Below are 16,738 nucleotides of genomic sequence, written 5' to 3'. Positions count from 1 at the left end.
GTGCAGCTTCATGAGGTCAGGCTAGATGATTTTGTCAGAGTATGAATCCAGAAAGTAATACTAGGTATATCTTAATATGTCCTTTTGTAATTTATCTAATAACTGTTGTTTTCTTGGCATTTCTAAATATTAAAGAAATTAGGTGTGAATTGCAAAAGCTGGTATACATAAGTGTAGCTTTTGTGCTGTGTCTTAAAGTGCCCTGTCAATTAGTTTTTAACTTCCCTGTTTCTCTTTGATGGTTCTTCCTGTCTGCTTTTCCTGCTCTATGAAGAGGTGATAGGAAAGAGTCATCTTACTTTGACAGATAGGTTCTATGTTTATGTTGAATGAAGCTTTACTTGCTCAGTTTTTACTTTATTTTAACATGTGCCTCAGTATGTCTGCAATCAGTTATTTAATGTTCTGTTCTATTTGAGATCAGACTCCATAACAGCAACTTCAGCAAATTCCATACATCTGTGTAAAACAGCTGTTTTGTAAAATATTAAGAGATCTTCAGTGCGTTATAGAATGATACGTAGGTTTGCTGAGCATGGACTGCTAGGAAAACAATAGATATTAACTTATTCATTTTGATTTTGACAACAGCTTGAGCTTCATTTTGCACTGTTTGCTTCTAAACCAATAGGAATGCTAGCTCATGTATTCAGGAATTAAACTTCAGTCACACTCAACTGAAATTCCAGTGATTTTAAGCTTGTAATGTTAAGTTTTGAAGTTTGTATTGCTCAAGTTATGCCTTTTGTCTTAATGTGGCTTTTTATTCAATTGGATTCTTTTCCTGACTGAAGAAACTCTTACTTAATACAGGATTAGTGAATTCAGTGTTTCCATTGTTATCAGGTATAAGTACAAGCATGTGAGGATAAACATAAAACTAAAATCTGAAAGGGCAGAACTTTTTTTTTTTCCTACTTCCCACTTCCATTCTCCCCTTTCCCATCAAACTGAAACATGATTTTTTTTTTTTTTTTTTTTTACTTTGTACAGTTCATATATTATTGGTGATATATAATGTTAAATTCAGGGATATTTACTTAGTTGTGTCAGATAATTCTAAGAGCTTTCTGTTTTTATGCGGTTCCTGAGTTTATTATTTTTCTTCTTTGGCGATCTTTAATTTCTTGGTCCTCCAGAGAAAGGCGTAAAAGGAAGAGTAGAAGTCCCTCCAAGTCTCCTAAAACATCTAAAACAACAAAAAGAAAGTCTTCACAAACTCCTTCTCCGAGAAGGTCAGTTTGATGTAAACATAAAAGTTAATGAGCTGTAAATGAGGAAAATGTATTTTTGTTAAATTGAAATGTGACATAGAGATCAGTGTTATGAAAGGAGCTAACTCAATTTGTGTTTCTTGTGGATTTTTTTTGTTATGCAAGAAGTTCTTTAATAATAATTTTCTTTTCTAAGGAAAAGGTTTGTTTTTCATTAAACAACACTAGAAGGTGGATGCAGATACATATATTGAAAACAATTTGGGAAGTATTTTCATTGATTTACTGCCTTTTCACTAGTCATTTCAGATAATTTCAATTGGTCAGTATGATTCAGTTCTAATTTAAAACAAAACAAAAAAACCCTTCATGGATTTGATCTTTGGTATGCTTTCAACTAGAGAGTTTTAAATCTGTTAGCAATGCAAATTTGCTTCAAACCAGTAAAAGCCCTTCATCGGATACAGATTAATTTGGTTTTCTCTTTGCAAATATCATGTATACTGAACACATGCGTTCTTTAGCTCTCTTCAGTCAAAAAATCCTCTTGTCTTTATGAAGGGGGTTTTGTTATGCTTTGGGTTTGGTTTTGTGGTTTTTTGGTGTGGTTTTTTTTTTTAAACCCCCCAGATGAGAGTTTAGTTTGCAGTTAAATGGTTTGAAGGTGACTGAACCTTTCTGAGGGAAAGCAAACGAAGATACCAGCATTCTTAGATATTGTACTGTGCAATTTACTGTACAGTACACTCAATGTATGCATTGGTAGTACATTTGTTGCTGTTGGATCAAATTCTGATTTGAGTAAAAATTTTCTTAAACAGAAACAAGAAAGAAAAAAAAAGAGAAAAGGATACAAATAATGAAAGAAGAGAAAGGGAACGCTCCACCTCCAAGAAAAAAAGTAGTACAGAAAAAGAGGGAAAGGAGAAATCTGAAAAAAGCAATACTACTTTGAAGGTAAGCTGTGTGACCAAGTGATAAGCAGAGTGCTGCAAGTGGAACAATTATTACAATTCCCTTCCTTCTTTTTCTTTCTTTTCCTCACCTTTTTTCCCCCTCTGTTTTCCTTACCAAATTATTGCCACTTCGGTTTAGGTTTTGCCAGTCAGAGACATGAAAGTCATTCTCCAGTTGATGTTAGTAGGACAGTTTGAGAAGTCTGTGCGTTTGAACTTACTTGACCTATAGGAGCTTGTGTGAATAGGTTACAGAAACACTTTTGGTTTTTTGTTTCGCTCTCTTCTGTTCTGTGCCATATGTTAGGAGTTGGATTGGCTGCCAATCTGTATGACCAGGCAGGAAGCAGATTGTGTAACTCAGCAGCACGGTTCAGAGTTAGTTTGGCTGTGTCATGGTTTAACCCCAGCTGGCAAGTAAGCACCACCCAGCCACTTGCTCACTCCCCCCCGGTGGGATGGGGGAAAGAATCAGAAGAGTAAAAGTAAGAAAACTCGTGGGTTGAAATAGGAACAGTTTAATAGGTAAAGCAAAAGCTGCACACGCAAGCAGAGCAAAACAAGGAATTCATTCACTACTTCCCATTGGCAGGCAGGTGTTCAGCCATCTCCAGGAAAGCAGGGCTTCATCATGCATAATGGTTACTTGGGAAGATGAAACGCCACCACTCTGAACATCCCCCCTTCCTCCTTCTTCCCCCAGCTTTTTATTGCTGAGCATGAGGTCACATGGTATGGAATATCCCTTTGGTCAGTTGGGCTCAGCTGTCCCAGCTGTGTCCCCTCCCAACTTCTTGTGCACCCCCAGCCTACTCGCTGGTGGGGTGGCATGAGAAGCAGAAAAGGCCTTGACTCTGTTAGCACTGCTCAGTAGTAACTAAAACATCCCTGTATTATCAACACTGTTTCCAGCAGAAATCCAAAACATAGCCCCATACTAGCTACTATGAAGAAAATTAACTCTGTCCCAGCCAAGACCAGCACATTCTCCACCCCTTATTTCATACCATTTATGTCATGCTCAGGTCTCACACTATCCAATACATTCTCGTTACCCACCACCACCCTTCCCATCTTTTGATATAATATACAGATATCATTCCCTTAGTCTATGGACCACCCCTGTGAAATGTCTGTAAAATGTCCACAAAACATCCATTGAGTTATTTTAGTCCATGACTTTGGGCTCCATCTCTTATGGTGGTCACTCAGGACAGGAGAGGTGGTGTGTTGCATGGAGTTATTGGGCACCAAAGCCAGCTCAGGTCAGGTCACTGCTGCACTTGCACTGCTTCTTGTAAGGCTTGTCCTCCATTTGTTCAGGTGGTTCCTGCTATAGTAATTCCTATAACATTCAACTCAAATCCTGGGCTACAACAATTTAAAGGTATTTCCATTGCAATCTCCACCCCTGGCCCCTTTGGACAAGACCAAAGGGTTTAACATTGCAGTGAACTCCTCCCCTTGCCCCTGCTCCAGCTTGGACTTATCCACAGACTGCAGTCCCTTAGGGGAGGACCTGCTCCAAGTGGAGCCTTATCTATGAGCCAGTCTCTCTGGGGGTATACCTGCTGCATCATGGTCTTATACACAGCCACTTCAAGGTGCACCTGTTCCAGCGTGGCCTTCTCCATGGGCCACAATGCCTTCAGAGATATACCTGCTCCAGCGTGGCTTTACCCACAGCCACAGTTCCTTCAGAAGTAAACCTGCTCCAACATGGCCTTGCCCATGGCTGCAGTCCCTCCAGGGCTGTACCTGCTCTGTCGTGGGCTTATCCATGGCCACATGCTTTGAGGTGCTCCAGCATGACCTCATGCACAGCCACTGATGCTTCAAGGTGTACCTTCTCCAGCGTGGAGTTATCCTTGGGCCACAATCCCTTCAGAGGTACACCTGCTGCAGCACAGACATAACCACGGCCACAGATGCTTCGAGATGTACCTGCTCCGATGCGGACTTATTCACAGCCACAGATGCTTTGGGGTGTCCTGCTCCCACGTGGACTCATCCACAGGTCACAGTCCCTTCGACTCGAGTTCACGCTGAAGTTCCAGCCTGTCCGGTACAGCAGCGATGCCCTGGCTGTCTACCAGCCCAGGCACATGGCCATTGCTGTTATCAAAATGTTCCCAGGCACAGCAGAGTAAGATGATAAGCAGTACAGCAGCACAGCAAGCAGCAAAAGCAAAAAGCAGCCACTAACGAGCACTAGACTCTCATATACAGTAAGGCAAACAAGTCCCATGGCAAGCACAGGAACCTGCCAATTAATAGCTAAACAGCAATAACAGCTATAAATTCTGTATCTAGCACATTCCAATCAAATCTGTCATTATCTCGAACCCTTGGAGCCCCGCATTGGACACCAAAAAGGACTGTCATGGTTTAACCCCAGCCAGCAACTAAACACCACCCAGCCACTCACTCACTCCCCTCCAAGTGGGATGGGGGAGAGAATCAGAAGAGTAAAAGTGAGAAAAGTCATGGGTTGAGATAAAGACAGTTTAATAGGTAAAGCAAAAGCCACGCACGCAAGCAGAGCAAAACAACGAATTCATTCACTACTTCCCATTGGCAGGCAGGTGTTCAACCATCTCCAGGAAAGCAGAGCTTCATCATTATCGTGGTTTAGCCCCAGCCAGCACTAAGCACCACGCAGCCGCTCACTCACTCCCCCTGCCCCGATGGGATGGGGGAGAGAATCGGAGGAGTAAGAGTGAGAAACACTCCTGGGTTGAGATAAGAACAGTTTAATAATTGAAATAAAGTAAAATAGTAATGATAATAGTAACAATATAATAATGATAATAACAATAATAATATACAAAGCAAGTGATGCACAATGCAATTGCTCACCACCCGCCGACCGATACCCAGACAGTTCCCGAGCAGCGATCACTGCTCCCCCGCCAACCCCCTCCCAGTTTCTATACTGAGCATGACATCATATGGTATGGAATAGCCCTTGGGGCAGTTTGGATCAACTGTTCTGGCTGTGCCCCCTCCCAGTTTCTTGTGTACCTGGCAGAGCATGGGAAGCTGAAAAGTCCTTGACTAGCATAAGCAGTACTGAGCAACAACTAAACCATCAGTGTGTTATCAACATTCTTCTCCTACTAAATCCAAAACACAGCACTATGCCTGCTACTAGGAAGAAAATTAACTCTATCCCAGCCGAAACCAGGACAATGACAAAAAAAGCCAATATTCTTGTGAACTAAAAATGATTTTCAAAGTCATGCAATGTCTCATACAATGATAGCTATGAACCATAAACAGGATTACCCTAAACCTCTGACTGGTGACTTTGGTCCCACTGTTTCATTATATAAGTTGTACACTCTTAAAACAGCTGTTGGAGCACAAGGTTCAAAAAGGATGAAAGGAGAAAATTAACTCTATCCCAGCTGAAACCAGGACAATCATGCATAATGGTTACTTGGGAAGATGAAATGCCACCACTCTGAACATTCCCCCTCCCCCCTTCCTCCTTCTTCCCCCAGTTTTTTCTTGCTGAGCATGAGGTCACATGGTATGGAATATCCCTTTGGTCAGTTGGGCTCAGCTGTCCCAGCTGTGTCCCCTCTCAACTTCTTGTGCACCCCCAGCCTGCTCATTGGCAGAGCAGTGTGAGAAGCAGAAAAGGCCTTGACTCTGTTAGCACTGCTCAGTAGTAACTAAAACATGCCTGTATTATCAACACTGTTTTTAGCAGAAATCCAAAACATAGCCCCATGCTAGCTACTATGGAGAAAATTAACTCTATCCCAGCCAAAACCAGCACAGGCTGTCAAGCTGAAAAGATTTTTAATAAACTTTCACTCTGCAGTTCAGCCTCTCCCTGGTTGCTTTGGTCCTGAGCTGCATATTGGACTCTGAAGGCATAAAGCTAAAGATTTGGCGAAGAGTAGTATGGGATTTTTCCCTTGCAAAGTAGAATGTGGTGTGATTAAGAAAAGAAAGACCTTCAAATTGTTTAATCTTAGACTTTGAAAAGCAGCATGCCTTTAAAGAGTAGTTTGTGGTACTCAGAATTATTCAACTGTTATAAAACAGCTGATTTAGGTGACTCATGCTTAACTAATTGTCTGTCCTGGTTTCGGCTGGGATAGAGTCAATTGTCTTCGTACTGGCTGGGATAGAGTTAATTGTCTTCCTAGTAGCTGGTACAGTGCTGTGGTTTGGATTTAGTAGGAGAAGAATGTTGATAACACACTGATGGTTTAGTTGTTGCTCAGTACTGCTTATGCTAGTCAGGGACTTTTCAGCTTCCCATGCTCTGCCAGGTGCACAAGAAGCTGGGAGGGGGCACAGCCAGAATAGTTGATCCAAACTGCCCAAAGGGCTATTCCATACCATATGACGTCATGCTCAGTATAGAAACTGGGGGGGGTTGGCCGGGGAGCAGCGATCAGTGCTCGGGAACTGTCTGGATATCGGTCAGTGGGTGGTGAGCGGTTGTATCACTTGGTTTTCCTGGGTTTTGTTCCTCTTTTTGTTGTTTTCCTTTTCTCTACAATTTATCATCATTATTATTATTATATTATCATAATTATTATTATTTTTATTTTACTTAAGTTATTAAACTGTTCTTATCTCAATCCATGAGTTTTCTTACTTTTGCCCTTCCGATTCTCTCCCCCATCCCACAGGGGAGGGTAGGGTGAGCGAGCGGCTGCGTGGTGCTTAGTTGTCGGCTGCGGTTAAACCACAACAGTTGTTTTTGGTGCCCAACATGGGGCACAAAGGGTTGAGATAGCGACAGATCTGACCAGTGTGTTAAAATAAATTTGTTATAAGCATTCATTATATTAGTTTAATATTCACTGGTCACAATGCTGGTTTTTTTGTTCGCATGGTTGTATTATGTAATTCCTCCCTGTTTATCACCTCTGGGAGATGGATCAGGATTATCATTTTACTATACTGTGTAACAATGACTTATGATACGATAATATCACTAGTCAAAAAACTCATTTGGTATTTGTATTTGGTATTACTGTCATCTCCGTACCTCGGGCACCATCTCTCGGGAGTTATTAATAATGACACACTTCACTTTTTCTCCTCGGAGAACCAATCTATGGGGAAGACGGAGGGATGCATTCCCCCATTCTTTCACATTCCCTTTCTCCTTCAGGCTAGTTACACCAGCTCTTGAGAATTTTGAATATTCTCTGGATGTTCAAACTAGCATGCATCTATTGCTATGTCTCCTGAATCTGTTTCAGGTCTTATTTAGGTTTAAACAACTATTTTAAAAAAATACTCAGAGATCTGCCCTGAGGCTGGAGAGTCATGGGTGGCATGTTATGTGGGAGAATACAGGCAGGTAGTTAGAGAACTTCTTCCCTCCAGTGATCTGGAACTTCACTCCCGAACAACTACAGGATCCTGATGAAGTGATAGAATGCTTGCAAAAAAAATGCCATGGTTATTCCGAAGAGGCACAATTCATCGCACTGTGCTGGGCCCTGGCTAGTATCTACCAAACACTGCTCGGTATTATAGCACCCTCAGGGAGAAGAGAGGGAAAACAAACTGACAGGCACTGCATCTACACCAACCCTGGCAACAGGCACTGCAGCTAAATCAGGGAACCAACCTGTGCTGGTATCAGTCACCCCTATACACAAGAAGAAATCTTGGAAGCGGAAATCAGCTCATTTAGAAAGGGAAGAGGAAGGTCGTCCTACGAGGGAGCAGGAGGAAGCAGCATACTGTCTCAACGGCAAGGAGGCAGACTACTCCAAAGCAGGGCCACCATGAGAACAGGAAGAGGAAGAACTCATAAATGAGACAGTAACCACCTGATCCCTATCCCTGAGTGAGATGCAAGATATGCAAAAAGATTTCAGCCTTTTTCCAGGTGACCACATAATCACCTGGCTGCTCCGATGCTGGGATAACGGGGCCAGTAGCCTGGAATTAGAGGGTAAGGAAGCCAAGCAGCTGGGATCCCTTTCTAGGGAAGGGGGCATTGACAAAGCAATTGGAAAAGGGGCACAAGCCCTCAACCTCTGGAGACAACTCCTGTCAGGCGTGAAGGAAAGGTATCCCTTCAAGGAAGATGTTATATGTCACCTAGGCAAGTGGACCGCTGCAGAGAGAGGTATCCAGTACCTGAGGGAATTAGGTGTGCTGGAGGTGATTTATAGTGACCTGAACAATGAGCAGTTACCCAAAGATCCAGATGAAGTCAGGTGCACATGACCCATGGGGCGGAAGTTTCTATGGAGCACACCATCGTTGCATGCCAACTCATTGGCAGTAATGACCTGGAAAGGCAGAGAGGAACCAATGGTGGATGAATTGGCTGGCCAACTCTGGCAATACGAAGAAAGTCTCTCTTCCTCCCTCGTCTCGGCCGTGGAGAAACTGTACCGGAAGGTCCAGCAATTCAAAGAGAATAGATCCTACTCCCCACCTGTATGGACAGCTATTAGGAGTCAGCGTCCTTCTACTCAAGAGACAGGATATAGAGGATACACACCATGGTCCACCTTGTGGTTTTACCTCCGTGACTACGGAGAAGATATGAGGAAGTGGGATGGAAAATCCACCTCAATCCTAGAGGCACGGGTGCATGAGTTGCAAGGAGAAACAATCACACAAGGGGGTTCTTCCAGGAAAATTGCTGCTTCAGTTTCCAGTGAGCAGTTCCCCAGACAGAGTAAGAGGGCTAATTTCACTTCTGATCTTAATCAAGGGACTTTTGATTCACATTTACAAGGAAAGAACAATGAATACTATGAACAGGACTAGAGGGGCCCTGCCTCCAGCCAGGTGGAGGAAAGGGACAATCGGGTTTACTGGACTCTGTGGATTCGATGGCCTGGCACATCAGACCTCAAGGAGTAGAAGGCTCTAGTGGACACCGGTGCACAGTGTACCCTAATGCCATCAAGCTATACAGGGGCAGAACCCATTTGTATTTCTGGAGTGACAGGGGGATCCCAACAGCTCACTGTACTGGAGGCTGAAGTGAGCCTAACTGGGAATGAGTGGCAGAAGCACTCCATTGGGACTGGCCCAGAGGCTCCGTGCATCCTTGGCATAGGCTACCTCAGGAGAGGGTATTTCAAGGACCCAAAAGGGTACCGGTGGGCTTTTGGGTTAGCTGCCTTGGAGACAGAGGAAATTAAACAGCTGTCCACCTTGCCTGGTCTCTCAGAGGACCCTTCTGTTGTGGGGTTGCTGAGGGTCGAAGAACAACAGGTGCCCATCGCTACCACAACAGTGCACCGGTGGCAATATCGCACCAACCGAGACTCCCTGATTCCCATCCATAACCTGATTCGTCGACTGGAGAGCCAAGGAGAGTGATCAGCAAGACTCGCTCACCCTTTAACAGTCCCATATGGCCAGTGCGAAAGTCTAATGGGGAGTGGAGACTAACAGTGGACTATCGTGGCCTGAATGAAGTTACACCGCCGCTGAGTGCTGCCGTGCCAGACATGCTAGAACTTCAATATGAACTGGAGTCAAAGGCAGCAAGTGGGATGCCACAATTGACATTGCTAATGCATTTTTCCCAGTCCTTTTGGCAGCAGAGTGCAGGCCACAGAGTTTGCTTTCACTTGGAGGGGTGTTCATTACAATTGGAATCGACTGCCCCAGGGGTGGAAACATAGCCCCACCATTTGCCATGGACTGATCCAGATGGCACTGGAACAGGGTGAAGCTCCAGAACATCTGCAGTACATTGATGCCATCACTGTGTGGGGCAATACAGCAGAAGAAGTTTTTGAGAAGGGAAAGAAAATAGTCCAAATCCTTCTGAAGGCCGCTTTTGCCATAAAACAAAGTAAGGTCAAGGGACCTGCACAGGAGATCCAGATTTTAGGAATAAAATGGCAAGATGGACGTCGTCAGATCCCAATGGATGTGATCAACAAAATAACAGCCATGTCCCCACCAACTAGCAAAAAGGAAACACAAGCCTTCTTAGGCGTTGTGGGGTTTTGGAGAATGCATATTCCAAATTACAGCCAGATCGTAAGCCCTCTCTATCAAGTGACCCGGAAGAAGAACGATTTCAAATGGGGCCCTGAGCAACAACAAGCCTTTGAACAAATTAAACGGGAGATAGTTCATGCAGTAGCCCTTGGGCCAGTCCGGGCAGGGCAGGATATTAAAAATGTGCTCTACACCGCAGCCGGGGAGAATGGCCCTACCTGGAGCCTCTGGCAGAAAGCACCAGGGGAGACTCGAGGTCGACCCCTAGGGTTTTGGAGTCGGGGATACAGAGGATCCGAAGCCCGCTATACTCCAACTGAGAAAGAGATATTGGCAGCATATGAAGGGGTTCGAGCTGCTTCGGAAGTGGTTGGTACTGAAGCACAGCTCCTGCTGGCACCCCGACTGCCGGTGCTGGATATTCAAAGGGAGGGTCCCCTCTACGCATCATGCAACTGATGCTACATGGAGTAAGTGGGTTGCATTGATCACACAACAGGCTCGAATAGGAAACCCCAGTCGCCCAGGAATCTTGGAAGTGATCATGGACTGGCCAGAAGGAAAAAACATTAGAATATCACCAGAGGAGGAGGTGACACGTGCTGAAGAGGCCCCACTGTATAATAAATTGCCAGAAAATGAGAAGCAGTATGCCCTGTTCACTGATGGGTCCTGTCGTCTTGTGGGAAAGCATCGGAGGTGGAAAGCTGCTGTATGGAGTCCTACACGACAAGTTGCAGAAACTGCTGAAGGAGAAGGGGAGTCGAGTCAGTTTGCAGAGGTGAAAGCCATCCAGCTGGCTTTAGATATTGCTGAACGAGAAAAGTGGCCAGTCCTTTATCTCTGTACTGACTCATGGATGGTGGCAAATGCCCTGTGGGGGTGGCTGCAGCAATGGAAGCAGAGCAACTGGCAGCGCAGAGGCAAACCCATCTGGGCTGCCGCATTGTGGCAAGATATTGCTGCCTGGGTAGAGAACCTGGTTGTAAAAGTTCGTCACGTAGATGCTCATGTACCTAAGAGTCGGGCCACTGAAGAACATCCAAACAACCAGCAGGTGGATCAGGCTGCTAAGATTGAAGTGGCTCAGGTGGATTTGGACTGGCAACATAAGGGTGAATTATTTATAGCCTGGTGGGCCCATGATGCCTCAGGCCATCAAGGAAGAGATGCAACATATAGATGGGCTTGTGATTGAGGCACCGCAGAAAAAACTGAGTCAGAGAATGGCCTCATTTCTGAAACAACCTCATAGATACCTGGGCCAAAGAGCACGGCATTGAGTGGGTATATCACATCCCTTACCATGCACCAGCCTCTTGGAAAATCAAACAATGCAATGGACTGTTAAAGACTTCCCTGATAGCAATGTGTGCTGGGACATTTAAATGATTGGGATATACATTTAGGAAAGGCCACCTGGTTAGTCAACACCAGGGGATCTGCCAATCGAGCTGGCCCTGCCCAATCAAAACTTTTATGTACTGTAGAGGGGGATAAAGTCCCTGTAGTGCACATAAAGACTATGCTGGGGAAGACAGTCCTGGTTACTCCACCCTTAGGCAAAGGCAAACATATTTGTGGGATTGCTTTTGCTCAAGGACCTGGGTGCACTTGGTGGGTGATGTGAAAGGATAGGCAAGTCCAATGTGTACCTCAAGGGGATTTGATTTTAGGTGAGAATAGTCAATGAGTTGAGTTGTATCATATTAATTGCTATGTAATACTGTATGTCATCACTACTGTGGTTGCTGTATTCCACATCAATGGTATTACAGTAAGAATCACCCAGCTTAATGAAGAATGACCTTTGATGAAACCGATCAAAGTGCAGCAGTGTTGGAACGAGAAGTGGTTTCAGCATGCAACAATCCAATACTACACACCATCTCTCCTGCCCTGAAAGACTGTGGTGACAGATGGAACCCAAAGGCATGGACTAAATGAACTCAATGGACATTTTAGAGTGATGGCCCATAGACAAAGGGAATGATATCTGTGTGTATATATCAAGATAGGGAAAGTGATGGTGATTAATTGGAGTTTATTGGAAAGGGTAGGACCTGTGCATGACGTAGATGGTATAGAATAAGGGGTGGATACTGTCCTGGTTTTGGCTGGGATAGAGTTAATTTTCTTCCTAGTAGCTGGCATAGTGCTGTGTTTTGGATTTAGTTTGAGAAGAATGTTGATAACACACTGATGGTTTAGTTGTTGCTGAGTACTGCTTATGCTAGTCAAGGACTTTTCAGCTTCCCATGCTCTGCCAGGTGCACAAGAAACTGGGAGGGGGCAAGCCAGGACAGTTGATCCAAACTGTCCAAAGGGCTATTCCATACCATATGATGTCATGCTCAGTATATAAACTGCTGGGAGTTGGCTTGGGGGCAGCGATCGCTGCTTGGGGACTGGCTGGGCATCGGTCAGTGGGTGGTGAGCGATTACATCACTTAGTTTTCCTGGGTTTTGTTCCTCTTTTTGTTGTTTTCCTTTTTACTACAATTATTATTATTATTATCATCATTATTATTTTATTTTATTTCATTTATTAACTGTTCTTATCTCAACCCACGAATTTTCTTAATTTTTCCCTTCCGATTCTCTCCCCCTTCCCACTGGGGAGGGTAGGGTGAGCAAGCGGCTGTGTGGTGCCTAATTGCCAGCTGGGGTTAAACCACGACATTGTCTTACCCAAGAACTGTCTTAAAATTTATCAGTTATCAGACAAAAAATATGAGAGAAAAATTGTAATCCTGTTTTATTTAGAAAATATGGTGAATCCTCATTTCTGGAGCTGTTTCTCATAGGTCCCATGATGCTGCTTGTTCTGTTTTAGCTGAATATTGATAATAAAGACAGATGACTTTATGGCAATGATTTCTTGGGTACTGGGTTGTTATGAGTGCCTAACTTCAGCCAACTGAAAGGAAAGCTTTTGTTTTTTAAAAAAAATAAGCCGACACTTCTATTCTGAAAATTGCTGAGACAAGATAGGCATGTGAAAATTGAGGCAATCGAAATACCAGGAGTTGGTTGGAAGACATATCTTGTAATTCTAAGAGTATGATTTTTTTTGTAAAATAATTTTATCTTTTATAGGACAAAGATCACATTAAAGAGGATCTGAATTCAGAAACTGACAAGGAAGTAGGTGATAGAGATACACAAAGGACAGATGAAGTCAAACTACAACAGAATGGGAACTGTCAACCAAATGACGAAAAGCTCTCAATTAAAGTGGAAGAGGTTTAAAGCGAAGAATGGACCTCTCACTCAACTAAGGAATGAAATCCAAAGCTTTTTATTTCCCAGAATGAGGAAGAAAATGTCAAAGCAATCAATCTGAACATGGTGATAGTACGAGTAGCTTTTCCAGTTCTTGTGATAGCTTTGCTGATTTCTTGCTGTAAAGCAAGAGCGCACGGACTAGTAGTCATACCATGAAAAGGCAGATGCCATCAGAAGTATTCATCTCTGAAAATCCATGCATTTCCATGATGGCTGTAATTATTTGTAAAATTATTTATGTTAAGTTTTGCCATAAGCTGTTACAAATCAGTAGAAACTGAAAGATGTAAGCCTGTACTATCCAAAAAAAGCTGAAGATATGCATTGAAGGTTGTTTAAAATACTGTTCGTTGATGATTTTTGTATTCTTTTACTTTGTGGGTTAAAAAATCCACAAAAACTTCAGTGTATACTGTTTGATGTGCTTGGAAATGGTGCATAAATATACACAATTTCTTTTGTTGTAAATGAAAAATATAGAAAAAGGGGTTTTAAACATAAATACAGTTTTACAGTTCTTATGTTAAATGCCTACTGACTAGTTTGTTTTTCATTTGCTCACTGCCTGAGATTTTTGGGTTTTATTTAAAACAATTTCTTACTAATATCCCTAAAATTACTCTTTCTTTTAAGTAGCATGCATTGTTCAAATACTTTTTCTGTTCCTAAAAGGAACATTACCGTGTTATAGATAATAGGTTAGCTTACTGGGTTATTTTTGGGTTGTTTTGTTTTGTTTTGTTGTTTTCTTTTGTCCTTCCAGAAGTGAGCACATATGTATGATATTATTAGAACTTACAGCTTTGTTTTGAGCCGTACTGCAGTGTGTCTGTTCAGCTGCAAATAGTACAGGTGCCATTATGAAAATAAATTTTTTCTTATTTGTTTAAAAAAATATGAGAGCACAAGCAGAAGCTTTAGTGCCTTCTTAAAACAATGTGGTATTTTCTAGAAATGTATATGTGCTATTACTCATTTTCAGCTAAATCTTACATGATCTCTATTGCTATTTTGCCACCACCATACTGTAGACAAGAATGCAAGTGATTTGTCAGAACAATTGTTTGATTCACTTGTTAAAATACTAAAGCTCCATTTTTACTTTTATTTTTTATTTTTAGAAGAGATTTATAGGTGAAAGCAAAGATGCATTTTGGGGACCACCACTGTACAAAAGTAGTAGCTGAATACAAAGCATTTTCTGATCAACTGCATCAAAGACAGCCCTTTAGACATTTAATCTACATTTGAATGGCCTTAATTGTTACCTCTCCATCATCATCTCTCATACCTGTTGGGTGATATAAAAGGAAATGTATGCAAAGCTGAGGGGATAAATAATTTGGGAAAAAAAGTTCTAATTTACACAGGAGTTATATGGTAGAGATTTTTTTGTTTTCATTCTTTACAGAGAAAGCATGTAAGAAGAGAATCATAGAATAGAATCATAGAATCATAGAATCATCTAGGTTGGAAAAGACCTTTAAGATCATCCAGTCCAACCATTAACCTACACTACCAAGCCCACTCTAGACTAATCAAGGGTAGACCAGACTAAACCATATCCCGAAGTGCCACATCTACCCGTTTTTTAAACGCCTCCAGGGATGGTGACTCCACCACCTCTCTGGGCAGCCTGTTCCAATGCCTGACCACCCTTTCCGTAAAGAAATTTTTCCTAATTTCCAGTCTAAACCTCCCCTGGCGCAGCTTAAGCAAATATTTTTGTCAAGGTAAAACATGGCTTGTGCTCTCTGAACTAATTTAATCAGTTTCATCATTGTGAGATTTCTTAAGAGTCATACCTTTAAAATTTATACCTAAAATCAAGTAGATTATTTTTAATACAGCTTAATACAATCAAATTACTTAATTGCCTTACCTCATGGGAAGAGTTATTTCTTTCAGTTAAAAATAACTTAATAGCATATTAGCTATTTGCTTTCAATTTGTTTTTCTTTTCCTTTGCATAGTTAATTCTTACCAAAAAAAAAAAAGCGCATATTACAAGGAATTAAAAATTTGCCCAATTCCTAAGGTAATGAAACCCAATTTGGTTGTGAAGCTGCTTAATCACTCTTCATTTTTTATAGGATTTTATGTTCTTGCCGCTGTGTACATTTAAGACTATAGAAAATGCTTTACCATGTAAAGTATAGACAGTCATTTTTGTGATGTTTTAAGCCACATGCTGTTGGCTGGTAAACAGCTTATTCTGATAAAAGAATGACAAATCTGTATGCTTATAGAAAGACTGTGAAGGATTGTGTCTTGCAACAACAGCTGTCTTATGATGTGTAAGTAGCATAGAGCAAAGAAATTCTTTGTATACTTGTTATCTTTGGTACCATTTCACTAATAAAATTAAGTATTTTAGAGGGAAGTTTGTGCTGACATACTTTTAGTTGATCTGGTCTTATTCAGGCAGCTGCTTTGATTTGAAATGTGAATACAAGTGAAAATATACACGTATTATTTATAATATCTTTGAAAAGCTAAGTTTCTCCTTTGGGAGAAATTAGAATTCTTGCAGTGTATCACGTTTCAGCTGAGATTAGTTTGATTTCCTGAATTTTGTTATCCTGAAATTGCATAGCTCTATTATATAGCAGTTACAGAATATGTAAAGGATTGTGTACAGTTAGCTAAGAAACATGCCTTTGAAAATTAATAGTTAAGGATGGCAGCCTTACTAGCTAACTTATCACATGTAAGTCCATATGTAGCACATTGTTATATTGTATGTGAATTAATGGTTCCCTTACAAAAAGTGTTTTTTTTTTAAAAAGGCAAACAAACAAAAAATAGAAAATCCACCAAACACAAATTTCCTCCCCACCCCAAGTCATATTTTCTTACAAATGCTGTATTTTCTGGTTTTGCTTTGTAAATACTGTGCAGATCTGTGAAGTAGTTATATCTATTTGTATTAGGTGTTTTACAGTTCCCCTCTTCCTAATGAGCCGCCACTGGAGAACTATTATTCTGTAAAATGCCTATCTCTGCAGAGGGTTTCTCATTTTTAAACCAGTAGCATAGCACAATAATGAAGTTCCTGCTTGGTCCACCAGGATTGTGTGCATCATCCATTAAATTTGTACATCTTCCACTGGAAGTTCATTGCCTTCATCATTAATAAGTTTGCATGCTGCACTGCCACATCAGGTTGTTTGGTTTTGCACTTTATAAATGAGATGAAATTGAGTGGAGGTTTTGAGAACAGTGTAGTTCATGATAGCTGTATTGTTTTAAATGTAATTTCATTTGAATCAGCCTTTATTTGAAAACATTGTGACTCGTAATTGCTCAGAAAAGTGA

At 41.8% G+C, this 16,738-nt stretch overlaps 1 protein-coding gene across 1 annotated transcript in view; it reads left to right on the top strand.

Moving 5' to 3' along the window:
* Positions 1 to 13,384, top strand: part of LOC142596492 (uncharacterized) — a 63,536-nt gene extending 50,152 nt beyond the window's left edge. Inside the window, exons 11-13 of the mRNA XM_075725616.1 lie at positions 1,140 to 1,235; positions 2,036 to 2,171; positions 13,232 to 13,384. Of these exons, the coding sequence (XP_075581731.1) occupies positions 1,140 to 1,235; positions 2,036 to 2,171; positions 13,232 to 13,384 (385 nt within the window). The remainder of the gene's footprint in view (positions 1 to 1,139; positions 1,236 to 2,035; positions 2,172 to 13,231) is intronic.
* The last annotated feature ends 3,354 nt before the right edge of the window (positions 13,385 to 16,738 follow it).

This window comes from Pelecanus crispus, chromosome W, assembly GCF_030463565.1.
Source record: "Pelecanus crispus isolate bPelCri1 chromosome W, bPelCri1.pri, whole genome shotgun sequence".
Taxonomy (NCBI): Eukaryota; Metazoa; Chordata; class Aves; order Pelecaniformes; family Pelecanidae; genus Pelecanus; species Pelecanus crispus.
This window is presented reverse-complemented; position numbering and strand designations above follow the sequence as displayed.